This window comes from Schistocerca serialis, chromosome 3 (genome assembly GCF_023864345.2).
Source record: "Schistocerca serialis cubense isolate TAMUIC-IGC-003099 chromosome 3, iqSchSeri2.2, whole genome shotgun sequence".
In the NCBI taxonomy this organism is placed as follows: domain Eukaryota; kingdom Metazoa; phylum Arthropoda; class Insecta; order Orthoptera; family Acrididae; genus Schistocerca; species Schistocerca serialis.
Genome location: NC_064640.1, coordinates 878,617,411 through 878,645,400, shown reverse-complemented (window position 1 = coordinate 878,645,400; position 27,990 = coordinate 878,617,411). Strand labels below are relative to the sequence as shown.

Sequence of the window (27,990 nt, the reverse complement as noted above, 5' to 3'; positions counted from 1 at the left end):
CTGAACAGATTACATCTGCAGGACGTGCGGGGACAACAAGATTGTTTTAGTGAGCTTTGTGGCCACAAGATGCGTGCTGTTTAAAGGCAGATTCCCGGAAGAACTACCAGTGTGGATAGAAACAGCGGGCAGTCAAAATTCACCGAAAAACACATGCCTTTAAGATGAAACCTTTGAAAGTGGAATGGAATAGAAAATTTAGGACCCCTTCAAAGACCGTGGAATTCAGACACCTCACTCTGATGCGGAGAAACCAAATAGTTAGAAAATGGTTCAAATGGCTCTGAGCACTATGGGACTCAACTGCTGTGGTCATCAGTCCCCTAGAACTTAGAACTACTTAAACCTAACTAACCTAAGGACATCATACACACCCATGCCCGAGGCAGGATTCGAATCTGCGACCGTAGCAGCAGCGCGGCTCCGGACTGGAGCGCCTAGAACCGCACGGCCACCGCGGCCGGCCCCAAATACACTCCTGGAAATGGAAAAAAGAACACATTGACACCGGTGTGTCAGACCCACCATACTTGCTCCGGACACTGCGAGAGGGCTGTACAAGCAATGATCACACGCACGGCACAGCGGACACACCAGGAACCGAGGTGTTGGCCGTCGAATGGCGCTAGCTGCGCAGCATTTGTGCACCGCCGCCGTCAGTGTCAGCCAGTTTGCCGTGGCATACGGAGCTCCATCGCAGTCTTTAACACTGGTAGCATGCCGCGACAGCGTGGACGTGAACCGTATGTGCAGTTGACGGACTTTGAGCGAGGGCGTATAGTGGGCATGCGGGAGGCCGGGTGGACGTACCGCCGAATTGCTCAACACGTGGGGCGTGAGGTCTCCACAGTACATCGATGTTGTCGCCAGTGGTCGGCGGAAGGTGCACGTGCCCGTCGACCTGGGACCGGACCGCAGCGACGCACGGATGCACGCCAAGACCGTAGGATCCTACGCAGTGCCGTAGGGGACCGCATCGCCAATTCCCAGCAAATTAGGGATACTGTTGCTCCTGGGGTATCGGCGAGGACCATTCGCAACCGTCTCCATGAAGCTGGGCTACGGTCCCGCACACCGTTAGGCCGTCTTCCGCTCACGCCCCAACATCGTGCAGCCCGCCTCCAGTGGTGTCGCGACGGGCGTGAATGGAGGGACGAATGGAGACGTGTCGTCTTCAGCGATGAGAGTCGCTTCTGCCTTGGTGCCAATGATGGTCGTATGCGTGTTTGGCGCCGTGCAGGTGAGCGCCACAATCAGGACTGCATACGACCAAGGCACACAGGGCCAACACCCGGCATCATGGTGTGGGAAGCGATCTCCTACACTGGCCGTACACCACTGGTGATCGTCGAGGGGACACTGAATAGTGCACGGTACATCCAAACCGTCATCGAACCCATCGTTCTACCATTCCTAGACCGGCAAGGGAACTTGCTGTTCCAACAGGACAATGCACGTCCGCACGTATCCCGTGCCACCCAACGTGCTCTAGAAGGTGTAAGTCAACTACCCTGGCCAGCAAGATCTCCGGATCTGTCCCCCATTGAGCATGTTTGGGACTGGATGAAGCGTCGTCTCACGCGGTCTGCACGTCCAGCACGAACGCTGGTCCAACTGAGGCGCCAGGTGGAAATGGCATGGCAAGCCGTTCCACAGGACTACATCCAGCATCTCTACGATCGTCTCCATGGGAGAATAGCAACCTGCATTGCTGCGAAAGGTGGATATACGCTGTACTAGTGCCGACATTGTGCATGCTCTGTTGCCTGTGTCTATGTGCCTGTGGTTCTGTCAGTGTGATCCTGTGATGTATCTGACACCAGGAATGTGTCAATAAAGTTTCCCCTTCCTGGGACAATGAATTCATGGTGTTCTTATTTCAATTTCCAGGAGTGTAGTTATAGAAATGTAAAAACGGCTACCACTGGTTCACGTAAAGTATTTAGAAGTGGGAGTAACGAGTGGACTATGCTTCCTGTCATTCTGTCCTTCCAGATTGACCAGCACACAGCAGTAGTCAGCAAAAGGGAGAACATCGGACACATTTTCTAGTGACAAGACTAACTGATTAACCACCCGAAACACGAGTAAGGTAGAGGACCAGCGTCTTGTAAGATAACTTCTTACTGGTCGGCACTCGCCGTATTTATTGTTTAGCCAGTTACAAACTACACAATGACGAAAAACGCAGAGTACAGAGTTTACCCCGTCTGAAGTGCTCTGCGGAAAGTTACTTCTCGCACGCTTCTCTATAGGCAGAGTTCAGTCCTATATCACATCTCCAGGCTTGTCTGAGACGAAAGGCTCTCATCTGGTTGAGCTGAACTTAGACACAAAAAGAGAGGAGCTGTTGGTCCTGAGCCAATGACTGATTTTTCAGCCATGTCAGCCGCCAGTTGTAGATTGTAAGTATGGTGAGGTCCAGCTGCAACAGTGATGCTAACTGCAGCGAAACACCAATCATTTGTAATGAATTTCAGTAATTTCAAACTTGATTGTGATGATCTGTTTGCCGTTAGACGTTCACCACGCTTTCAATTCTGGATATAGATGCACATACATATCCTTCTGTAGTATTTTCTATCTTCATTGCACTAACCTTTGTAAGTCACGGGCCGGCCGAAGTGGCCGTGCGGTTAAAGGCGCTGCAGTCTGGAACCGCAAGACCGCTACGGTCGCAGGTTCGAATCCTGCCTCGGGCATGGATGTTTGTGATGTCCTTAGGTTAGTTAGGTTTAACTAGTTCTAAGTTCTAGGGGACTAATGACCTCAGCAGTTGAGTCCCATAGTGCTCAGAGCCATTTGAACCATTTTTTTTGTAAGTCACGGTTCAATTACCACGAATGTAAATGTTTTGTCCAGATAAGCGTTCAACAAAATTACATTCCATATCACTTGTCCAGGTTTGCCAAGGCATTGGCATATTATTCTCAGTAATTGTTGAACCACCTGTTTCTTGGTTGGTTGGTTGATTGAATTGGGGGAGGGGATCAAATAACGAGGTCATCATTCCCATCGGATAAGGGAAGGATACGAAAGGAAGTCGGCCATTCCCATCCAAAGGAACCATCCTGGCATTTGCCTGAAGCAAACAGTATGGACGGATGCGGGCGAAACCGTCGTCCTCCCGAATGCGACTGCAGTTTGCTAACCACTGCGCCACCTCGCTCTGTATCTACACTATGTGATCAAAAGTATCTGGACACATGGCCGAAAATGATTTACAATTTCATAGCGCCCTCCATCGGTAATGCTGGAATTCAGTATGGTGTTGGCCCACCCTTAGCCTTGATGACAGATTCCACTCTCGCAGGCATACGTTCAATCAGATGCTGGAAGGCTTCTTGGGGAATGGCAGCGCGTTCTTCACGGAGTGCTGTACTGAGGAGATGTATCGATGTTGGTCAGTGAGACCCAAAGGTGTTCTATAGGATTCAGGCCAGGACTCTGTGCAGGCCAGTCCATTAAAGGCACGTTATTGTTGTGTAACCACCCGCCACAGTCCGTGCATTCTGAACAGGTGCTCGATCGTGTTGAAAGATGCAATCGCCACCCCTAAATTGTTCTTCAGCAATGGGAAGCAAGAAGATGCTTAAAACATCAATGTAGGCTTGTGCTGTGATAGTGATACCCGACACAACAAGGGGTGCAAGCCCCCTCCATGAAAAAGACAACCACACCACAACAACACCGCCTCCGAATTTTACTGTTAGCACTACTCACGCTGGCAGATGACATTCATCGGGCATTCGCCATACGCACATCCTGCCATCGGATCGCCACATTATGTACTGCGATTCGTTATTCCACACAACGTTTTTCTACTGTTCAATCGTCCAATGTTTACGCTCCTTACACCAAGCGAGGCGTCGTTTGGCATTTACCAGCGTGATGTGTGGCTTATGATCAGCCACTCGACCATAAAATCCAAGATTTCTCACCTCTCGCCTAACTGTCATAGTACTTGCAGTGGATCCTAATGCAATTTGGAATTCCTGTGTGACGGCCTGGATAGATGTCTGCCTATTACACATTACGACCCTCTTCAGCTGTCGACGGTCTCTGTCAGTCAACAGACGAGGTCGGCCTGTACGCTTTTGTGGTGTACGTTTCCACTTCACTATCACATCGAAAACTGTGGACCTAAGTATGTTTAGTAGTGTGGAAATCTCGAGTACAGACGTATGACACAAGTGACACCCAATCACCTGACTACGTTCGAAGTCCGTGAGTTCCGCGGAGCACCCATTCTGCCCTCTCACGATTTCTAATGACTACTGAGGTTGTTGATATGGAATACCTGGCAGTAGGTGGCAGCACAATTCGCCTAATATGAAAAACGTATGTTTATGGAGGTGTCCGGATACTGTTTATCACATAGTGTATGTTCAATATATATGAAATATGTTTCACATGTCCGTACGAGGGCAAAGCCACGGTAAAAAGCTCACTATAAACCGCACGAACGATGTCAACCAAATTTGGTACACAAATTATGAGGGTTGCCCAGAAAGTAATGCGCCGCATTTTATTCTTCAACAATTCTGTGCTGAACATAATTGGAATCACACACACGAAAGAATGGTGTTTTATCTACACACACTATTTTTCCACATAATCTCCATACCGTACTATGGACTTTCTCCGGCGCGGAACAAGGACGTGTATGCCCAGTCGGTAGCAACCCTTGTCATGATGGCGGAGCGAGTGCTTCACTGGGTGAATCACCACCTCATTGTCCTCAAAATGTCTTCCACGAATGGCATCTTTTAATGGCCCAAACGAGTGGAAGTCCGAGGGGACTATCACAGGGCTGTAGTGTGGATGGGGTAACACTGTCCAACCCTGTTTTGCGATGTGTTCACCAGTCTTCAGACTTGTGTGGGGCCGAGTGTTATCGTGTTGCAACAAAACATCACCTGGGTTGCTGTGGCACCGAAGTAACCGGAAGCGCGTGTTGAGTTTTGTTAGTGTGTGGACATATGCTTCTGAATTAATGGTACCGCCTCTTGGCATCATATCACTGAGGATCATACCTTCGCAGTCAAAGAACACGGTGATCATGAGCTTTCCGGCGGAAGCGGTTGCTTCAATTTTTGCTTCCGTGGGGAGTGGGAATGGCGCCACTCCATCGACAGTCGTTTTGTTTCGGGTTAACGGAGTTTTCATCACATTCACAATCCGGTAGCAGAAGGCCTGTCCCTCAGTTTCAGAACTTTGCAACAAATCTGTTATATAGCTAGGGAAGGACGAAATGCACGCTATAAGCTCACGCAGGATGGCGTGAGGTCTGAAACAGGATACGTAATGAATGCTATAAAGAAAAGTACGTAGCTGCTGGAATACTTAACTTTAATCCATCATTTGTATACATCGTTCTAGATGAGACATGCTTTATACGATAACTATCAATGCTATGGCGCCTTGCTAGGTCGTAGCCATTGACTTAGCTGAAGGCTATTCTAACTATCTTCTCTGCAAATAAACGAGGCTTCGTCAGTGTTGCATCGCTAGCTAAGTCGTCCGTACAACTGGGGCGAGTGCTAGTCAGTCTCTCGAGCCCTGCCGTGTGGTGGCGCTCGGTCTGCGATCACTGACAGTGGCGACACGCGGGTCCGACATGTACTAATGGACCGCGGCCGATTTAAAGCTGCCACCTAGCAAGTGTGGTGTCTGGCGGTGACACCACAAAATCAAGCCGTGATGACTGGGTGTTGTGTGATGTCCTTAGGTTAGTTAGGTTTAAGTAGTTCTAAGTTCTAGGGGACTGATGACCATGGATGTTAAGTCGCATAGTGCTCAGAGCCATTTGAACCATTTTTTTTCAACAAATCAAGGCAAATGTTTTTTCTGTGCGATTTGTGATCTACGCTTAGACACCGCGGGGCGCATCTAGCACACACTTTTGAATATCCAAGAACGCGAATAATTGCATCCACACTTCCTTTGCTGCTTGACAAATGCCGCGCCAACTGGCGAGTCGTAACGCGTCTGTCCTCGCGAATGATTCCAGCTCGCTGGAACATGTCAGGTGTGACAGCCGTGGATGGTCTCCGTGACCGCTGCAAAACGTGGAGCTGCGCCGAACCGCCTTCTGATGACCTCACCCTCCGTGCCCAGCGACTAACTCTCCTTCTGTCGACAGCAGATGCTCCACAGATTTTGCACAAGCGTTTGTAAATATTCCCCACAGTTTCTTTCTCTGCAGTGAGAAGTTCAATGATGGCACGTTGCTTGTAACGTACATCACCCAGAGACGCCGTTTTGAAATGTCCTGCAGCTACGCTATCTGTTGGAAGTGACGGAAACTTGGCGCTCTCACTCAGGATACTTCAAGTAATACATACACTACTGGCCATTAAAACCGCTACACCACGACGATAACGTGCTACAGACGCGAAATTTAACCGACAGGAAGAAGATGCTGTGATAGGCAAATGATTAGCTTTTCAGAGAATTCGCACAAGGTTGGCGCCGGTGGCGACACCTACAACGTGCTGACATAAGGAACGTTTCCAACCGATTTCTCATACACAAACAGCAGTTGACCGGCGTTGCCTGGTGAAACGTTGTTGTAATGCCCGGTGTAATGAGGAGAAATTCGTGCCATCACGTTTCTGACTTTGATAAAGGTCGGATTGTAGCCTATCGCGATTGCGGTTTATCGTATCCCGACATTGCTGCTCGCGTTGGTCGAGATTAAATGACTGTTAGCAGAATATGGAATCGGTGGGTTCAGGAGGGTAACACGGAACGCCGTGCTGGATCCCAACGGCCTCGCATCACTAGCAGTCGAGATGACAGGCATCTTACCCGCATGGCTGTAACGGATCGTGCAGCCACGTCTCGATCCCTGAGTCAACAGATGGGGACGTTTGCAAGACATCATCAATCTGCACGAACAGTTCGACAAAGTTTGCAGCAGCACGGAGTATCAGCTCGGAGACCATGGCTGCAGTTACCCTTGACGCTGCATCACAGATAGGAGCGCCTGCGATGGTGTATTCAACGACGAACCTGGGTGGACGAGTGGCAAAGTGTCATTTTTTCGGATGAATCCAGGTTCTGTTTACAGCATTACGATGGTCGCATCCGTGTTTGGCGACATCGCGGTGAACGCACATTGGAAGCGTGTATTCGTCATCACCATACTGGCGTACCACCCTGCGTGATGGTATGGGCTGCCATTGGTTACACGTTTAGGTCACCTCTTGTTCTCATTGACGGCACTTTGAACAGTGGACGTTACATTGAGATGTGTTACGACCCGTGGGTCTACTCTTTATTTGATCCCTGCAAAACCCTACATTTCAGCAGGATAATGCACGACCGCATGTTGCAGGTCCTGTACGGGCCTTTCTGGATACAGAATATGTTCGACTGCTGCCCTGGCCAGCACATTCTACATATCTCTCACCATCTGAAAACGTCTGGTCAATGGTGGGCGAGCAACTGGCTCGTCACAATACGCCAGTCACTACTCTTGATGAACTGTGGTATCGTGTTGAAGCTGTATGGGCAGCTGTACCTGTACATGCTATCCAAGCTCTGTTTGACTCAATGCCCAGGTGTATCAAGGCCGTTATTACAACCAGAGTTGGTTGCTCCGGGTACCGATTTCTCAGGATCTATGTACCCAAACTGCGTGAAAATGTAATCACATGTCAGTTCTAGTATAGTATATTTGTCCAATGCATACCCGTTTATCATCTGCATTTCTTCTTGGTGTAGCAATTTTAATGGCCAGTAGTGTATGTAACGTTTCGCATTCGTAGCATTGTTTTCGGCTGAGAAAAAAAAATGCGGTGCATTACTTTCTGGGCAATCCTCGTAGTTACGATCTGTAATGAAAGTCTGTGGCGGTGAGAACCACCAGCCCCATATTGGGTTTGGGTTGACAACATGGTGAGAGGACGAGGGGGGGGGGGGGAGATCTGCAGACAAAGAGGGGGAAGTAGGAGATGAACACTGATAAGGGGGAGGAGGAGATGGACAGAGTGGGGACGAACTGATGGACAGAGACAGGGGGCAAGAGCAGACATACAGAATGGGAGGTAGGAGGTGATGAACAGAGGAAGGGGCAGGAGGAGATGGGCGGAAATTAAGAAAGGGGGGGGGGGCGGGAGAAGAGAACATCGCACGACTGAAGTAAATAAACTGGACAGCAGTGGTAGACCTGCCTAATATCGTGGAGGGCCCCCGCGAGCACGCAGAAGTGCCGCAACACGACGTGACATGGACTCGAATGATGTCTGAAGTAGTGCTGGAAGGAATTGACACCATGAATCTTGCAGGGCTTTCCATAAATCCGTAAGAGTACGAGGGGGTGGAAATCTCTTCTGAACAGCAAATTGCAAAGCATCCCAGATATGCTCAATAATGTTCATGTCTGAGGAATTTGGTGGCCAGCGGAAGTATTTAAACTCAGAGGGGTGTTCCTGGAGCCGCTATGTGGCAGTTCTGGACTAGAGATGGGTCGTTCGCGAACTAACGGGTCCAAAGGAACGGTTCACCAAGACGAACGGAACGAGCAAGGAACGAATTCTAAGGAATGGTCTTTCATAGTTCACTTCAGTCGCGGGTTTCTACTTATAGTTCCCGAGAACGGGAAACGTTCAGTCTCGTTCGCGAACGGCACGTCGGCCGGTCTCGTTCCAGCCTCGGCCCCGTTCCCGTCTGTCTGGGTCTCTGCCTCCTACGCGTGGCCAGTCTTCGTAGTTCCACTGGCGACTGCTCATAGTTCAGTGTCCAGTGGTTGTTGTTCATTTCGTTCGTTTCGTATGCCCATTCTAGATCTGTTTCAAACCTTTTTGTTATTCTATTCAGCGTCCGCGACCGGTAATTAAAATGTATTTGATAGCTATGTAAACTACAAAAAAATTACGGGGTATGTAATACATACATCTCTTCAGGTAGCAAAACGGCGTATCAGCTTACTTCACTATTTCGATAAACAGAAGAAGAAATACTTGTAAAAAGGCAAGATTTTTGTTATTACTCATGCAAAGGACGTTGGCACGACACACACGAGTGGCCATTTTCCGTCTTTTTTTGACCCAAGGTAAAAGATGGTGTTCATTGTTATGGAAGGCAGACCAACTTACCATCGAATGAAGGCCGCTCTTCGTAATCGAGTGTATGGTGTCACATTTTGTAAAGAGAATATGATAACTCCTACAATGATATTTCAGTGGCACCGGGTGGCGCACAAAAAACCAACAGCCGGCCGCTGTGGTCGAGCGGTTCTAAGCGCTTCAGTCCGGAAGCGCGCGGCTGCTACGGTCGCAGGTTCGAATCCTGCCTCGGGCATGGATGTGTGTGATGTTCTTAGGTTACTTAGGTTTAAGTAGTTGTAAGTCTAGGGGATTGATGACTTCAGATGTTAAGTCCCATAGTGCTTAGAGCCATTTGAACCATTTTTTGAAAAATCGGCCCCGAGTACTAGACTGCTCATTGCCGCTTACCAATCGTAATCTATTGTTTGGTAGCATTAGCTTATTTGTTATTTCTTCACTGCCTAATTATTACATGTTTATCTATTCTGCTAGTAGCGGTCAACAAATCGTCCGTAATTGGCAAGCAGTCTGTGCTCGGGACCAGTTTTTCGTGCGCCACCTTATATTGTTTCAGTGCGATCAGCCACAAACGCTACAGTTGACTAAACGAGAAGTTTTGTAGAATCACGACAATTACAAGTGTATGTGAATTCAGTTATGAATAAAAACTCTGTACTCCATGTGCGAGGCAAGTGCCCCCTCATGGCCCCTTCCATCTTCAGTCTACTAATTTTTAATTTTTCATAAGAACCATATATCAAGCACAATGAAAGGTCAAATGAGTAAAAATGAACGGTTCCCAAAAAAGAGCGATCACTAGTGAACTAGTTCCCAAGGATGAACGACTTTGCCCATCTCTATTTTGGACGTGTGAGGTGTCGCATTTTCCTGCTGGAACAACCCAATTCCGTCGGGATGCACAATGGACATGAATGGATGTAGGTGATCAGGCAGGATGCTTACGTACGTGTCACCTGTCAGAGTCGTACCTAGACGTGTCAGGGGTCCATGTCCCACCAACTGCACAAGCCCCACACCATTACAGAGCCTCCACCGGCTTGAACAGTCCCCTGCTGACATGCAGGGATCATGATTCATGATGTCTCCATATGTTATGTAGACATGTGTCCGGAAACGCTTACTTTCCATGTTAGAGCTCATTTTATTACTTCTTTTCAAATCACATTTATCATGGAATGGAAACACGCAGCAACAGAACGTACCAGCGTGACTTAAAACACTTTGTTACAGGAAATGTTCAAAATGTCCTCCGCTAGCGAGGATACATGCATCCACCCTCGGTCGCATGGAATCCCTGATGCGCTGATGCAGCCCTGGAGAATGGCGTATTGTATCACAGTCGTCCACAATACGAGCACGAAGAGTCTCTACATTTGGTACCGGGGTTGCGTAGACGAGAGCTTTCAAATGCCCCCATAAATGAAAGTCAAGAGGGTTGAGGTCAGGAGAGCGTGGAGGCCATGGAATTGGTCCGCCTATACCAATCCATCAGTCACCGAATCTGTTGTTGAGAAGCGTACGAACACTTCGACTGAAATGTGCAGGAGCTCCATCGTGCATGAACCACATGTTGTGTCGTACTTGTAAAGGCACATGTTCTAGCAGCACAGGTAGAGTATCCCGTATGAAATCATGATAACGTGCTCCATTGAGCGTAGGTGGAAGAACATGGGGCCCAATCAAGACATCACCAACAATGCCTGCCCAAACGTTCACAGAAAATCTGTGTTGATGACGTGATTGCACAATTGCGTGCGGATTCTCGTCAGCCCACACATGTTGATTGTGAAAATTTACAATTTGATCACGTTGGAATGAAGCCTCATCCGTAAAGAGAACATTTGCACTGAGATGAGTATTGACACATTGTTGGATGAACCATTCGCAGAAGTGTACCCGTGGAGGCCAATCAGCTGCTGATAGTGCCTGCACACGCTGTACATGGTACCGAAACAACTGGTTCTCCCGTAGCACTCTCCATACAGTGACGTGGTCAACGTTACCTTGTACAGCAGCAACTTCTCTGACGCTGACATTAGGGTTATCGTCAACTGCACGAAGAATTGCCTCGTCCATTGCAGGTGTCCTCGTCGTCCTAGGTCTTCCCCAGTCGCGAGTCGTAGGCTGGAATGTTCCGTGCTCCCTAAGACGCCGATCAATTACTTCGAACGTCTTCCTGTCGGGATATCTTCGTTCTGGAAATCTGTCTCGATACAAACGTACCGCGCCACGGCTATTGCCACGTGCTAATCCATACATCAAATGGGCATTTGCCAACTCCGCATTTGTAAACATTGCACTGACTGCAAAACCACGTTCGTGATGAACACTAACCTGTTGATGCTACGTACTGATGTGCTTGATGCTAGTACTGTAGAGCAATGAGTCGCATGTCAACACAAGCACCGAAGTCAACATTACCTTCCTTCAATTGGGCGAACTGGCGGTAAATCGAGGAAGTACAGTACATATTGACGAAACTAAAATGAGCTCTAACATGAAAATTAAACGTTTCCGGACACATGTCCACATAACATGTTTTCTTTATTTGTGTGTGAGGAATGTTTCCTGAAAGTTTGGCCGTATCTTTTTGTAACACCCTGTATAGGCGTTGCCGACCGCAGCGCCGTATTCTGCCTGTTTACATATCTCTGCATTTGAATACGCATGCCTATATCAGTTGGCGCTTCAGCGTACATACCCAGGCGGACATTGAAATAAGTGTCCTACGAAAAGAAATGCAACTGAAATCACTCAACAGAGAAAAGTCCACTGGGCCTTACGGGATATCAATTCGATTCTCCACAGAGTGCGCGAAAGAACTTGACCCCCTTCTAACAGCCGTGTACCGCAAGTCTTTAGAGGAACGGAAATTTCGAAATGATTGGAAAAGAGTACAGGTAGTTCTAGCTTTCAAGAAGGGTCGTCGAGGAGATATGCAAAACTATAGGCCTATATCTCTGACGTCGATCTTTTGCAGAATTTTAGAACATGTTTCTTGCTCTCGTATCATGTTGTTTCTGGAAACCCAGAATCAACGCTGTAGGAATCAACACGGATTCCGGAAAGAGCGATCGTGTGAGACCCAACTCCCTTTATTTGTTCAGGCTCCCAGGTAGATGCCATTTTCCTTGACTTCCGGAAGGCGTTCGATACAGTTCCGCACTGTCGACTGATAAACAAAGTGAGAGCCTACGGAATATCAGACCAGCTGTGTGGCTCGATTGAAGAGTTTTTAGCAAACAGAACACAGCATGTTGTTATCAATGGAGAGACGTCTACAGACGTAAAAGTAACCTCTGGCGTGCCATAGGGGAGTGTTACGGGACCATTGCTTTTGACAATATATATAAAAGACCTAGTAGATAGTGTCGGAAGTTCCATGAGGTTTTTCGCAGATGATGCTGTAGAATACAGAGAAGTTACAGCATTAGAAAATTACAGCGAAATGCAGGAGGATCTGCAGCGGATAGGCACTTGGTGCAGGGAGTGGAAACTGACCCTTAAATAGACAAATGTAATCTATTGCGAATACATAAAAAGAAGGATCCTTTATTGTATGATTATATGATAGCGGAACAAACACTGGTAGCAGTTACTTCTGTAAAATATCTGGGAGTATGCGTACGGAACGATTTTAAGTGGAATGATCATATAAAATTAAATGTTGGTAAGGTGGGTGCCAGGTTGATATTCATTGGGAGAGTCCTTAGAAAATGTAATCCATCGATACAGGAGGTGGCTTACAAAACACTCGTTCGACGTATACTTGAGTATTGCTCATCAGTGTGGGATACGTACCAGGTCGGGTTGACAGAGGAGATAGAGAAGATCCAAAGAAGAGCGGCGCGTATCGTCACAGGTTTATTTGGTAAGCGTGATAGCGCTACGGAGATGTTTAGCAGACTCAAGTGGCAGACTCTGCAAGAGAGGCGCTCTGCATCGCGGTGTAGCTTGCTGTCCAGGTTTCGAGAGGGTGCGTTTCTGGATGAGGTATCGAATATATAGCTTCCCCTTACTTATACCTCCCGAGGAGATCACGAATGTAAAATTAGAGAGATTCGAGCGCTCACGGAGGCTTTCCGGCAGTCATTCTTCCTGCGAACCATACGCGACTGGAACAGGAAAGGGAGGCAATGACAGTGGCACGTAAAGTGCCCTCCGCCACACACAGTTGGGTGGCTTGCGGAGTATAAATGTAGATGTAGATGTAACTCAGCTAATTGTGAATAAGATATCCCCCTTTCGTCTCTGCTGCTTTTACGTCACGTGCCCGCAACACCACCAGGCCGCATTCAGTCTCGTGCTGTCAATAATTATAACTTTTTGGCTCACCATTGTAAGGATTTTTTTTGTCTTAAACTGTATAATAACCGTTTGTCTAGTATCGGTGTAATAATGACATACCGTTTAGTACAAGTACTGCCACTGCTAGGATAGAAACGGCCGGCGAGTGATATCGGCGGGAAGTGTTCCGATACGTGCAGCTGCGGGACGCTGTGGCGCGCGGCGATGCGTGGGCGTGTTGTGGGATGTGGGGTGGGGTGGGGCGGTGGTGAGGTGCACCCCTGCGCGGATGCTGGTGCTGGCGGGGAGGCGATGCGGCCAGCGCGGAGAAAGCGCGGCGCGGCGCGGCTGGCTCAGTGTGACGATGGCGCCCGCCGCTCGCCGTGTGCCTCCTGCTGCAGCCGCTGTGCTCGTCCTAGCGCTGGCCGCTGCCGGCGTCGCCGGGCACGCCACCGAGAAGGTCAGTCCCGCACTCGCACTGAAGCGGTCGGGGTTCCAGCAGCCGGACTCGGGCTCTGCTCGAGTTGACTTGCCTTAAGCTGGGTTTACACTAGCAAGTCGCTTGCAGAATTATTGCTGCAAGTTATTGCTAGCCGCTTGCAGCTGTGTTTACACAGCAGCGCAAGAATTAAGCCCGTCTCACACGGAGCAAGATTCGCTGTAAGTTTCCTTGCTGGCTCGCGCGGCGGCTACCTTGCGGGCTCCGTCGTCTGCTAGCGGGCTACCTTGCTGGCAACCTTGTAAGATTTTCAGGACAGGTCCGGTGCTATTTTTCTTGCAAGGTTCCCTGCCTGCTACGTGCGTTGGCCAATCGTGAGGCGTTTCGTTTGTGACGTCAGACGCGGAAAGCTTGAGCGGGAAGCCTTTGTTGATAGTCGCTTTTCTGCTGTTGTGAGGTGCGGTAGGAAGTTCTTACACTTATTGAATAATGGCACCGCAGTGGTCCAAGGAAGCGATTGAAGCATTGATATGTACTTACAGGGAAGAACAGTGGCTGTACGTCGTGAAAAGCGCAAACTATTATAATAAACACTTGCGTGCAGAGACACTCGAAGGAGTTGCATATACCAATACATCCATTCCTATAATATTTGCAGCCGGCCGAAGTGGCCGTGCGGTTAAAGGCGCTGCAGTCTGGAACCGCAAGACCGCTACGGTCGCAGGTTCGAATCCTGCCTCGGGCATGGATGTTTGTGATGTCCTTAGGTTAGTTAGGTTTAACTAGTTCTAAGTTCTAGGGGACTAATGACCTCAGCAGTTGAGTCCCATAGTGCTCAGAGCCATTTGAACCATTTTTATAATATTTGCAAAGGATGTACGAACTTCTATCCTATAAAATAAAGTCGTATATAACAGTCATTATTGGTATATTTATAAAATCAAACAGTAATGAAATTGTGATACTTTTCAAACAAAAGTAGGTGTTATGCGAACTAACCTCAACTCTTTATGAAGCATGGAGAGCACACCTGTTCCAGCGTTTCTCCTCTTAATCCAGTTTTTCGTCAATTCTTTCTTTCTTCTTCTCTCATTAGCATGCATTTCTGCATCGTTTAGAACCAAAACAGCTAATAACGTCAGTTTGCTCTGAAAATCTGTACCTGAAGCAGCCATCTTCTTTCGATACAACATGCAGCCGATCACAACACAACTAGCTGCCGATCTTGCACCGTGGGAGAGCTTCGGCATGGAAGATAGCCGGCTCCTTTCCCTGCAAGCCGGCAGGCATGCACGCCATCTCGCAAACTTGCGGCGAACCTTGCTCCGTGTCAGACGGGCTTTAAGCAAGATTCTTCCGCAAGTTCTTTGGCAAGAAACTTGCGTCAACAACTTGCTGATAGTGTTTACATATGCTTTCAGTACCACTACGAGTGTCAGCCGAAGTGTAAAATGACAAGTAGGCGGGTGAGATGTGCTCCAGCTCTTGTAATTGTAATGCAAAACGTGAAAAAGAGAAGTATTTGGGTTAGAGAGTAGATAATGAGAAGATCGCAAAATGGTGCCTGTAATAACCTTTTGCAAGAACTTAGTATCGAGAGCACGGATACTTTTGAAAACTTTTGCAGAATGTCCTCAAACGATCCTCAGTATTTGTTGATGTTAATAGCGCCCGTCATATCAAAACGAGACACAAACTTCGGTACTGCTATTTCACCAAAGGAACGTTTGCTAGTCACACTATGATTTATAGCTACCGGTGAGCTACGAATAAAATAGGCATTTCATTTATTTATGTGAAACATACAACCAAAAAAAGTTTGAATTTTGAAATCTTTTCTTTGTAGGAGTCCCTAATGTACTTGTTTCATATTCCCGTCAGCATGATTTCTCTGATCGTACCCGATGAATGTAGAGCCTTTTTTAACGTCTCGAAAAGGGAAAATTATTTGAAGCTATGTGAAAACACAACAATGAAATTAAATTTTTATTGAAATAAACTGCATTTTACAGAATGATATGCTTATAAAAATGTTTTTTTTTCTAATGCTCATAAAATGGAAAGTGACAAGCTAAGTAAATAGAACATGTAATAGTTACACATCGTCTTTTTCTAGACTCCTAAAACAACAAGCGAGTGGATGCAGGTGGCAAAGGGGTTGTGTCTTAAAGTTATGCTACTTTCTATGTACTTATTTTATAGATGTGTCGAATATCGACGAGATTTCATTTAATGCGCTCATCTTCTTCACTCTATCCTTAAAGTCTCGGTTATGCACGTTCCGTATTTCGGGGTAGCTCTCCACGGCTTCAATAAAATGTTCTGTATCCTGCTTCATCCATTCCCGTTTCTCCTCCATTTCTGATATTTGTTTGCATGTAATACGTAAGATGGTTGCATAAAATTAAATCACCACATTAAGTAAAATGTTAAATATGACTTGCGATTCCTACTTGCAGGAAATAGAAATAAATCCTAAAAGCTGCAAGTTACTTGCAGATACTTCTTGCGTGGTGTTCACACTGGAAGCGGAAAACGTGCAGCAAGTCACTTCCGCAACAAATTGCTACAGTCGCAAGTCGACTTGGCGATATGTTTACACTTGCAAATCGCACGGCAAGTTCCTCCGCGCAAGTAAATTGCTGCAATAACTTGCTAGTGTAAACCGAGCATTAAGGGGGTTAGGACGTCAAACGGGCCGACTTGGAGCAGGAGAATCACCACAGGACATTTTAAGTTCTACTGTCTATACTTTTACAAATAAATTCATAAAACTTTGTCACCGTGACCAGGAAGGATTGAGGACTCACACTCATCGCAGTGGAAGTTCAAAAACGTAGCAAAATACCTTTTTTTACATGTGAAATTTCATCATTTTTTCACGTATTACTCGCTGCATTTGTTGCTATAGGTGCACTTTTCTTCCTAGGTAAGAGCGATTCTTCGGTGAATTATTCATAGCATACAAACAGTAGTTACAGGTGTATGAAGCTCTAGAATTTTCCAAATCTATTACAAAACTGTGGAAAAAATTGAGATAATTAACTATAAAACCTGAATTTTTTCTAAACATGAACTTTAAAATGTAACAGTTCATTCATTTTTTCATAAATTAAATAACTTCTACAGTTTCATACACTTGTAACTGTGGTTTGTATGCTGTGCAACAGTCATCGAAGAATCTCTCTTACTTAGGAAGAAAAGTGTACCTATAGCAACAAAAATGGTTCGAATGGCTCTGAGCACTATGGGACTTAACATCTGTGGTCATCAGTCCCCTAGAACTTAGAACTACTTAAACCTAACTAACCTAAGAACATCACACACATCCATGCCAGAGGCAGGATTCGAAACTGCGACCGTAGCGGTCACGCGGTTCCAGACTGAAGCGCCTAGAACCGCACGACCACACCGGCCGACGTACCTATAGCAACAAATGCAGCCAGTAGTAAGTGAAAAAATGATGAAATTTCACATGTAAAAAAAGTGTGTTTTGTTACGTTTTTGAGCTTCCACTGCTATGAGTATGAATCCCGAAGGCCGAGCGGTTCTAGGCGCTTCAGGGTGGAACCGCGCTACCGCTACGGTCGCAGTTTCGAATCCTGCCTCGGGCATAGATGTGTGTGATGTCCTTAGGTTAGTTAGGTTTAAGTAGTTCTAAGTTCTAGGGGACTGATGACCTCGGGTGTTAAGTCCCATAGTGCTCAGAGCCATTTGAACCATTTTTGAATCCTGAATCCTTCCCGGTCATGTTGTTAAAGTTTTATGAATTTATTTGTAAAAGTATAGACAGTGGAAATTAAAATGTCCTGTGGTGCCTTCCCTGCTCCAAGTCGGCCCGTTTGACGTCCTACCCCCCTTAATACGAGTGTGTGCCGGAGTACGCGTAATACGAGCTTCGTGCTACGCGCTGCACACTACGCGCAAGAAAAGAAACTTATCCCATGTGACCACAATTAGTCTCGCTCCACCTTCTCAAATATCTCAAAATAGTTGAGTTTCTCGTGGCCACTTGTTGACCTTCCTCGTTAGCTCAAAAAGTTTCGAGATTGGTTTAATATAAAAAAGGGGGGAAAGGTTAAGAAATTTTTAACATTTTTATGCAGTGACAGCAACTGATATTGTTTATATAAGAATATACAGCCTACAGCTGCAGGTTAACTTTACCGTTAACCTAGTTTTCAACGTTAGTAATAACGTCTTCTTTAGAACATAAAATATTATTTAAATGTTTGCCTAAAACAGGCCGTGTCTTAAGTCAACTTTATAAAACTTGATGCATAACCGTAAGGTTTTGTCACTTCATTAAACAAGCTGTAGCAGATTCACTTTAAGCCCGTTGTATGGGCCTCGTCGTGTGACTAGTCGACGATGAAGTTAACCTGCAACTGTAGGCTGTATATTCTTATATAAAGGTTAAGAAGGTGGTTTTCATGCTTCAGGCTTTGGTTCACAGTCCCACCCCACTCAATTACAAAGCTCAGAACGTTAGTACAACCGATGTTGTTCATTTCACGCGTCACATTGTCTAGAATGTTTGTTATGTCGTCAAAGCGTTGACCCTGGATATGAATGTATGCAGAATGAGATTTTCACTCTGCAGCGGAGTGTGCTCTGATATGAAACTTCCTGGTACTGGCGGAAGTAAAGCTGTGAGGACGGGGCGTGAGTCGTGCTTTTGGGTAGCTCAGATGGTAGAGAACTTGTCCGCAAAAGGCAAAGGTCCCGAGTTCGAGTCTTGGTCCATCACAGAGTTTTAACCTGCCAGGAAGTTTCATGAATGTATGCACTTCCTCGCTTTGTGCTAGATCTGCATCGATAACACCATGTCTCGTCTCCTGTGATGAATTGTTTCGAGAGAAGTGCTTACCACGCTTTGCATTTCAATCAAATCGCGGCAGACGTCAACGCCTCTTCGTTTTTGTTCGTGAGTGGAGGTGTGATGGACAAATTTGGCACACACTTTTCTCTTCTTCAAAACGTGCTGGAGAATGTCTTGAACACTTGATCTACAGATTGCTATTTGTGAGACAACAACGATGAGACGCTACGGTCGCATGTCCACTGCCTCTGCCTGCTCAAAGCTGACTGGTCGGCTGCGCATTTGTTGTTTACAGTTATTAGTTCAAGCTGCTACCGTTGTTCAGCGCTGATGTCGTTTATAAACTGCAGTCTCCGCCCGCCATCCTTCTTCCATCTGTTGTCCACATTAAACTATGCCCAGTCCAAGTAACTAATAAGGAAAGTCTTTTACGATGATTTGAGAGGAGCGAAGATTACAATACCCTTTCAGGTTTACTTAACTTGTCTTGCTGAGATCGCTTCAGATCTTCTTATCTAGGGGTCTGATTCTTGTAGCTGTAAATCTTAACATCAGGCCCTCACGGCTGGTTTGAACTAAATAAATTGGAAGATAGTTGTTGCAGGATTTTTCTTTACGTAAATATATTTTCCACTGATTTTCTCACAGTTTAGTATATCATACAGTATTTTGATTTTTCACATTAAGGAAGCTGAAATTACATTGTTCGCACATATTATACAAAAATACATCCGATCATATCAGAGGCAAGCGTACCACTCGGAAATGACAATATTTCAAAGGGTTTACAATTTTTCTTAACAAATGAATTCCTACTAGCTTCCGTTACATTATTAATTTCGATTACTATTTCATAAATGACTCCAGAAATAAACATAGTAAACAGTACAGGATTGCGTTATTAATAACAGAAATTTTAAGTGTGCAAATATTTCGTAATTTCAAACGTTCCTAAGAAAAATAATTTTAACTGTACATTCAGAACTAGCACTGACAGATTATAACATCGGAACTAAAATATTTTATAAAGTAATTCCATTTCGTAAATTTTAGCTTGAAGTATGACACACTGTGTATAAAATTATGTGACAGTTTTCAGAAAAGCAACTGAGATAACACTGACCTGTTCAAAATTCGAAAATAATAAAGGTATCGACAGCTACTGTTGAGGAAAAGTAATGCTAGAGGAAGATGTCCCGTTACAAAGTCAAAAATCAAATCATCTCTTAACTTTTTGGACGACTGTGTATTTGCCTGTTGACTTTCGTCTTGGGATGTTCGGCCAGTGTTTAATGATTTTTCTGACATTTCGGCGGCACGATTGCCTGACGTAGTCAAAGATCCCCCCTCCTATCAGCAATTTAAGGTGAATGTGTGACAATACCAGTCACCTATGGTTTCTAAATGTCAGGAAAATCATTAAAAAAAGGTCGGACGGTGATCCCGAGAAGAAAGCCAACACGAAATATCTTAGAAACGACGCCGCAATTTTTTAACTGTCTCGGTAGGCTGGTCTTGTACGAGCAAAATATCGAAAAATACAGTCCAGTCGTAGAGTTTTATGTAGAACCACGCTGCTTGTTAATTGAAATTTCGAGAAAGCTAGTAAATGTGTAGAAATGATGTTGAAAACATAATTTCAGGCAGCTATTAACAATTAGAGTGTAATTTCAGGAAAGAAGTGCGCTCTTGGAAATAAAACAAAATTGGAAAGACATAGTTCAAATAAATAACGCAAATTTCAGTTCCTCGACAGAAAATTATGTAAAGACAACGATTGTGTGTTAACTTGATCAGATGAAGATACTATACCGTCATCAGAAGCGTCACCTTGAAGGCCATCCGAACCGAAAGTTTTCAGAAAATATGATCCCTACGTTGTCCATTGCATCTGATCTTGCTATTACTAATTATTAGGATATCGTGTCTCTTTAGGAATGGAAGAAGTAGAACCAGTACCCGCTTAAAAAAACATAATAACTACATAAAATGAATAAAAAGAACTTTAACCCTCAATATCAGGTTTAGCAGAAATGTTATAATATTATCAGTATCTGCCGTTATACACGTACGAAACGAAATTTGTACAGGTGTACTAAGCAGTATGAAACTACCGTACAAGTGGTCTGAAATAGCTTTTATAACACTGTACTAATAAAACGTTTAATACATACGATAATTGCTTGAGAAACGTCATAAAATAATCAAATATGTGTAGCCTTTAGAGGTTCCGTTCCCTTGTCAGTTGACAACACTGGAAGACCTCCGTTCGCGATGATGCCAAAAACATAGGGACTGAACTAACGAGGAATCGCGTTGCATGCTCTTTAGGACTAGAGCAGATTCAATCAGAGCAGCGATTCTGGACGTACCCTCACTCACATGACGATCGGTGGGAACGAGTAACGTAATCGCTTGGTGGTTCAGATGTTACGGTGTGAGGAGACAGAGTTACATGAGCGTAAATCTTTGACGACGGTACAGTTACAGCTCATCGATATCGTGACACTGTACTCCTTCCACATGTGCATCTATTCAGCGATGCATTCGGCCATGGCTTCACTTTTGTGGATGGGAATGCACGACCGCATCGAAAAGCGGTCCTCTCTATCTGAGTTCTAGATACCTGTAACGGAAATAGTGGCTGATATCAGCATTCGTTCTATAAAATCAACTGCTTATTGCTTAGTTTAATCGAATGAGTTCTGTTTCTGTATTTTTTTAAATAGGTCTTTGTCCTCCTGATCGTTTAACTAAGGTTCTGATAGCAAGAAGATTTTAGTAGATTTCGATTACTGAGAACAGGCTAGATATTGAATCTGCTCCGTCCTCCAAGACGGTACTGAGCACTATCAGATTTTATAGAACGAATGCTTGATGATAGGGCTTTAGCAGCAATTCACGGAAGTAACATAAATATTTACGGAAACTGCCCAGCTCATATCTTCCATTCATTTGAACTTACTGCTCTATTAAATCTGAACAGATACAACTGCTCTGCTGAATCAAATCACTAGTAATTTCCCTTCATTATGTGCTATGTATTAAATACTTATCGTTTGACAGTAACGGAAATAACTTACCAAATTTGAATGAACTGGCAAGCACAACAAACGCCATCCTGTGAGAACCTCCACTGGTTAAGTCAGTGGGCTAGTATTCACGGTGAAGCGGTAACAATCCGATATGGCCATCCTCTTATGCGAATTTCCTAAATCACAGAGACGAATGTCAAATGGTTCAAATGGCTCTGAGCACTATGGGACTTAACATCTATGGTCATCAGTCCCCTAGAACTTAGAACTACTTAAACCTAACTAACCTAAGGACATCACACAACACCCAGCCATCACGAGGCAGAGAAAATCCCTGACCCCGCCGAGAATCGAACCCGGGAATCCGGGCGTGGGAAGCGAGAACGCTACCGCACGACCACGAGATGCGGGCAGACGAATGTCGGTCTACTTTCTTCGAGAAGACCCCGGCCGAAACCATCTAGCTTCCTTAATTAACTGAGGTTTCTTTTGTTCCTTCTGGGCTCAGTACTGACGGGACGTTAAAGCCTGAACTTGTTTCATTCCCCTATACGAAAGGAACAGAGTTCAGACTGCTGTCGGAGATACGATTTAAATTCTCGTGGTTCCCTAAATTGTTTCATATTACTCTTGGGATGAGTTTTTTAACAAGACAACGGTCGATTACTTCCACAGACCAGCAATGGACTTCTCTCTCTCTCATTACCTCTGTGTCAATGGATCATAAAGAAACAGTAACAAAAACTGAGTATTCTGCGATGAATGGGTGTTTCACAGAACCAAGAAGTATGCAATCAAGCGAACGTTTGTAATTGTTGTTCAAAACTTCAGGACTAAAGTAACTTTAGCGAGATGTGTAACGCCCGAGTAACATAGCTCGATGTGCTTGGACCACACATAGAAAAATCTTCTGCAATGTAGCTCAGAAGGGACTCACAGGGCCATAGACACGGGTTCCCAGGTAGACGCCGTGTTTCTTGACTTCCGCAAGGCGTTTGGTACAGTTCCCCACAGTCGTTTAATGAACAAAGTAAGAGCATATGGAATATCTATCAATTGTGTGATTGGACTGAAGAGTTCCTAGATAACAGAACGCAGCATGTCATTCTCAATGGAGAGAAGTCTTCCGAAGTAAGAGCGATTTCAGGTGTGCCGCATGGGAGTGTGATAGGTCCGTTGCTATTCACAATATATATAAATGACCGTGTGGATAACATCGGAAGTTCACTGAGGCTTTTTGCGGATGATGCTGCAGTATATCGAAAGGTTGTAACAATGGAAAATTGTACTGAAATTCTAGAGGATCTGCAGCGAATTGGCGCATGGTGCAGGGAATGGCAATTGAATCTCAATGTAGACAAGCGTAATGCGCTGCGAATACATAGAAAGATAGATCCTTTATCATTTAGCTTCGATATAGCAGGTCAGCAACTGGAAGCAGTTAATTCCATAAATTATCTGGGAGTAGGCATTAGGCATTAGGAGTGATTTAAAATGGAATGACCATATAAAATTAATCGTCGGTAAAGCAGATGCCAGACTGAGATTCATTGGAAGAATCCTAAGGAAATGCAATCCGAAAAGAAGTAGGTTGCAGTGCACTTGTGCGCCCACTGCTTGAATACTGCTCACCAGTGTGGGATCCGTACCAGTGAGGGTTGATAGAAGAGAGAGAGAGAGAGAAGATCCAACGGAGAGCAGCATGCTTCGTTAGAAAATCATTTAGTTATCGCGAAAGCGTTACGGAGATGATAGATAAACTCCAGTGGAAGACTCTGCAAGAGAGACGCTCAGTAGCTCGGTACGGGCTTTTGTTGAAGTTTCGAGAACATACCTTCACCGAGGAGTCAAGCAGTAAATTGATCCTCCAACGTGTATCTCGCGAAGAGACCACGAGGATAAAATCAGAGAGATGAGAGCCCACACAGAGGCATACCGACAACCTTTCTTTCCACGAACAATACGAGACTGGAATAGAAGGGAGAACCGATAGAGGTACTCAAAGTACCCTCCGCCACACATCGTCAGGTGGCTTGCGGAGTATAGATGTAGATGAAGGGAAATAACACATACGAGTATTCAAAAACAATAATTACACTGAACTCACCACGATTTATGGTAGTTCCTTGCTCCTTACAAAAACAGAACTATGAAGTATACACTCGAGCGAATGTTTGTAATAAACTGGTTTTCAAAACTTCAGGACGAATGTAACTTTTGCGTGATGTGTCACTCCCGAGTAACATAGCTCGATGTTCCTGGACCATACATTAAAAAAAAAAAAAAAGAGCTGCTGCAATGTAGCTCATAAGGGACACGAAGGGAAATGACACTTTCATTCAAAGACAATAACTACACTGAACTCATAGCGATTTATGATAGTCTTCTGCACCTTACAAAAGGCGGGACACGGTTCTTAGCAGGTTGTGTAATGACCACGGACAGCAACGCATGATCTGCAACGTGATCCCATACTGGCTACAAAATCGATAAGGAGTTCTTGTAATAGGACGTCCCAGCCCTCCACCAGCGCGGGATAGTCGTTGTTGCATATGGACGTGCTGCGAAACGTCTTCCCAGTGCATCCCACGCGTGCTTGATGGGACAGACCAGTCCATCCGCCGAAAATATTTCCGCTCCACGAACTCCTCCACCTGCGCTTTTCGACGCGGTCGCGCAATTCCATCCATAAAAATGAAGTCACTGCCGAATGCATCTCTGAATAGACGCACATGTGGAAGGAGTACAGTCTCACGTGATCGATGAGCTGCAACTGTACCGTCGTCAAAGATTTGGAGGTCAGTATGCTCATGTAACACTATGTCCCCCACACCATAACACGTGGATCAGCAAACGTATGTTTCCAGGATGCACCACGGAAAATTTTGGAAAATTGTGGTAAGTTCCTATGGGACCAAACTGCTAAGTTCATCGGTCCCTAGGCTTAAACACTACTTAATCTAACTTAAACTAACTTACACGCCGGTAAAGAACTAGAGAAAAAAACTAAACTATGTTATTAGGATTAAGTGTTAAAATGTAAGTAGACTGTGTAGGTTTTTATGTTGGTAACGCCACGTAGCGCTCTGTATGAAAATCACTGACTGTACTGTGTGCAGTCTGTGGCTGATTTGCATTGTTGGAATATTTGCTATTGTAGTGTTGGGCAGTTGGATGTGAACAGCGCGTAGCGTTGCGCAGTTGGAGGTGAGCCGCCAGCAGTTTTCCCCTTTGAAAAATTAATGAATTGCTGTGCTGATAAACCTCTTACGTTATTTGATTTTCAAACAGCTGAGCAGAACTGAACGTACCCAGAAATTTCTCTCTTTACTTATTCTGATCAACACTAAACTGACACACAATATTTTTAGCGCAACGCAATCTGACTTTCAATAATCCCTACAAAAGAATGGCCCTGACTGACAATAACCTATGCCTTTCATGAGTCAGTTACCTCACAAAAATCTTAGTTACTCGAACTACTGCAATACAGCGTGCGCCAATACTGACAGCTAAATAAAAGATCCTAACTACCGGTACTGACGGCACTAACTACTGATAGGCATAGTTAGCAAATGAATGATTTTCATAGAGAACAAACAATGTATTTACCTTAATAATGTTCAAAAGTCATCATATATATTACATCAGTTCATGATATCCACTACTACAAATTTACTCTTTCTGATGGCCACAGGTCCTGATCGTCCGCTCTCAAAATTATGCCATCTCTCTCCCCACATCCACCACTTCTGGCGGCTCACCTTCAACTGCGCAACGCTACGCGCTGTTCACATCCAACTGCCCAACACTACAATAGCAAATATTCCAACAATGCAAATCAGCCATAGATTGCACACAGCACAGTCAGTGATTTTCATACAAAGCGCTACGTGGCGTTACCAACATAAAAACCTAAAGATCCTACTTACAAAAACAAAAATCACTTGAGCTATTCCTGTACTACGGTAGATTTCTCGTGTTAACATAGAAACAAAGAAGCATATAAAAGTAATGAGGAAATTAAGCAAACAGTAAGCCATGTTTCCAGAATGAGATTTTCACTCTGCAGCGGAGTGTGCGCTGATATGAAACTTCCTGGTAGATTAAAACTGTGTGCGAAAGGCAAGGTCCCGAGTTCGAGTCTCGGTCCGGCACGCAGTTTTAATCTGCCACGAAGTTTCAGTAAGCCATGTGTTATTTCCGGTTAACATTATTTTATACACGGTCACGGTGACGGTGACTGAAGTCGACAGCTTAAACACATACAGCGACAAGCACCTGCAAAGATTGTGTTCGAGTGACAACGGAGATGAGGATTTAGTAGCCAGCCTTTTTTCTCGCATGCACTCTCTGAGTATCCTGCTTTGCCTGGGTACGTATTTGCTCCAATCTTCTATTAGTTCATCTCATCCTTCCCCCTCTCTCTCTCCTCCACACCCTCTCCCTGTTCATCTCCCCATCTCCCTCTCTCTGTACATATACTCTTTCCCCTCTCTCTGTCCGTGTATTCCTCTTTCCTTTTTCTCTCCATCTCCTCTTCCCCTGCTCTCTGTTCATCTCCTCCTTTTCCCTTCCTTTGTGTCTTTCTCGTTCCCCCTCTCTCTGCCATCTTCTCTTCCCTTTCTCTGTGCATTTCTCCCTCCCCCTTGTTCTGCCCCTCTCCTCCTCAATGCCTGGGTCCATATTCTTTTCCTCCTCCTGCTCCTCCTCCTCCTCCTCCTCCTCCCTCCCTCCCTCCCCCCTCCCTCTCCCCCTTCTCTGTCCACATTATCACACCCACTCCAATAAGAGATTGCTGGTTCTTACGCCCTCAGTATTTCTCTCCATGTAATATGAATAGCAAGTTTGGTTGTAATCGATCCCATGGCTTAGGTGGAACCTTTCATCAACGGCGTTGCTGGCGTACGCACTTGTCACATATATTTAACATATTTACTCATATCTGTCCACATCTTTCAAATGTATCTCTAGCTGATTTCGCCCAACAGTTTCGTTTTCAAGCAGCTCATTGCCTATGACGTCTTATCTTCTGAACTATGTGTCGTACAATGATATAACTTTGCAGCTCCATCCAGTGGTATATGTCAGATACAGCCTGGAAAATGTGTTGCGAACAGAATCAGTAGTACAGAAGTAATAAATTAATACGTCATGCCTTGTGCGGGTTTTAGTGCACGAACAATGAAAATGTAGTTAGCGATAAACTTTTTTCCTTTCATTAGCGGGTAAAAGTATCGTAAAGACTTCAAATTATGTGTTAAGTTTGTTGCATGTCACTAAGTACTCTCGTTCTCATATACTGGCTGACTGAAATTACGCTCCTTGGGGACAAACACACAAACTAACTCTAATACTTGTCTTATCGTGTTAAATTTTTAACATAAGATTATACCTCTTTATGAGTAGATTATGCCAACATTTTAAATTTTTAAGTTCTTAAGATGAATGGCTGACACTGCGTTTCATCGCTTTCCTCCAGAGGTTACGTACTGAAAGTTTCTTTTGGTCAGTACTAATCGTGAGACTGTTGTGCCAGCCATTTTTTTTTTCTGAAAGCGCTGTTTCGACAAAAAGTTACCATTACTCAGATACTAAAGTTGATGAGGAGCACAGGCTACAGTATTCATCATCGGATCAGCAGAAATTAAATCAATACTAACATTTTATAGTCTATAATGTTGCAAACCTTTTATTGTTGTCCCACGATGCATGTGTTAGGTTACTGACAACTAGGTTAATCCCAAAATAACGCATAGAGATCTATAAGAACAGTGAATAGGGGTTTGGATTTCGGGACACAGCAGACCTGTATATCACCTGGATTAGTATCGAAAAATCATATAAACTCATTGCCACTGCCCATATTAACAGACATCTCTTACTTTTTTTTAACGAAATCTAATGACGAGTGTGATGGGTATTAACGAATACCATCAGATGCTCGCTGATTACGATATTGCAGATTTAGATATAATGAGACAACTTTCGCAAACTGGAGGATGAGCGGTGTGTGACCAAACAGAATACAGATACAGAAAGACATGAAAGTATATTTTCCAATGTTCAAGTATCTCGTATTAACCGTAATACAGTACAGTGTCTAAAGTTTTCTACAATTTCTTCCATGAAAAATGCTGCCAGAATTTTAATGTTTTGTGAGAGGCACAGATGCAGACACATTTACAGAATTATTTTTGACCTGGTGTGTAAAGTGGCGTCTGCGTTGTGAATCACTGAAGGTAACCTGGTGAAATTGCTGCCACTTCTGCCCTGGTCTGACTGATGATTGTCTAGGCAAAGATTTTCTGTGCGCATATTTAGAATTGG

General features: G+C 44.9%; 1 protein-coding gene across 1 annotated transcript in view; it reads left to right on the top strand.

Moving 5' to 3' along the window:
- The first annotated feature begins 13,728 nt into the window (after positions 1 to 13,728).
- Positions 13,729 to 27,990, top strand: part of LOC126471294 (uncharacterized) — a 427,804-nt gene continuing 413,542 nt past the window's right edge. Inside the window, exon 1 of the mRNA XM_050099413.1 lies at positions 13,729 to 13,824. Within this exon, the coding sequence (XP_049955370.1) occupies positions 13,729 to 13,824 (96 nt within the window). The remainder of the gene's footprint in view (positions 13,825 to 27,990) is intronic.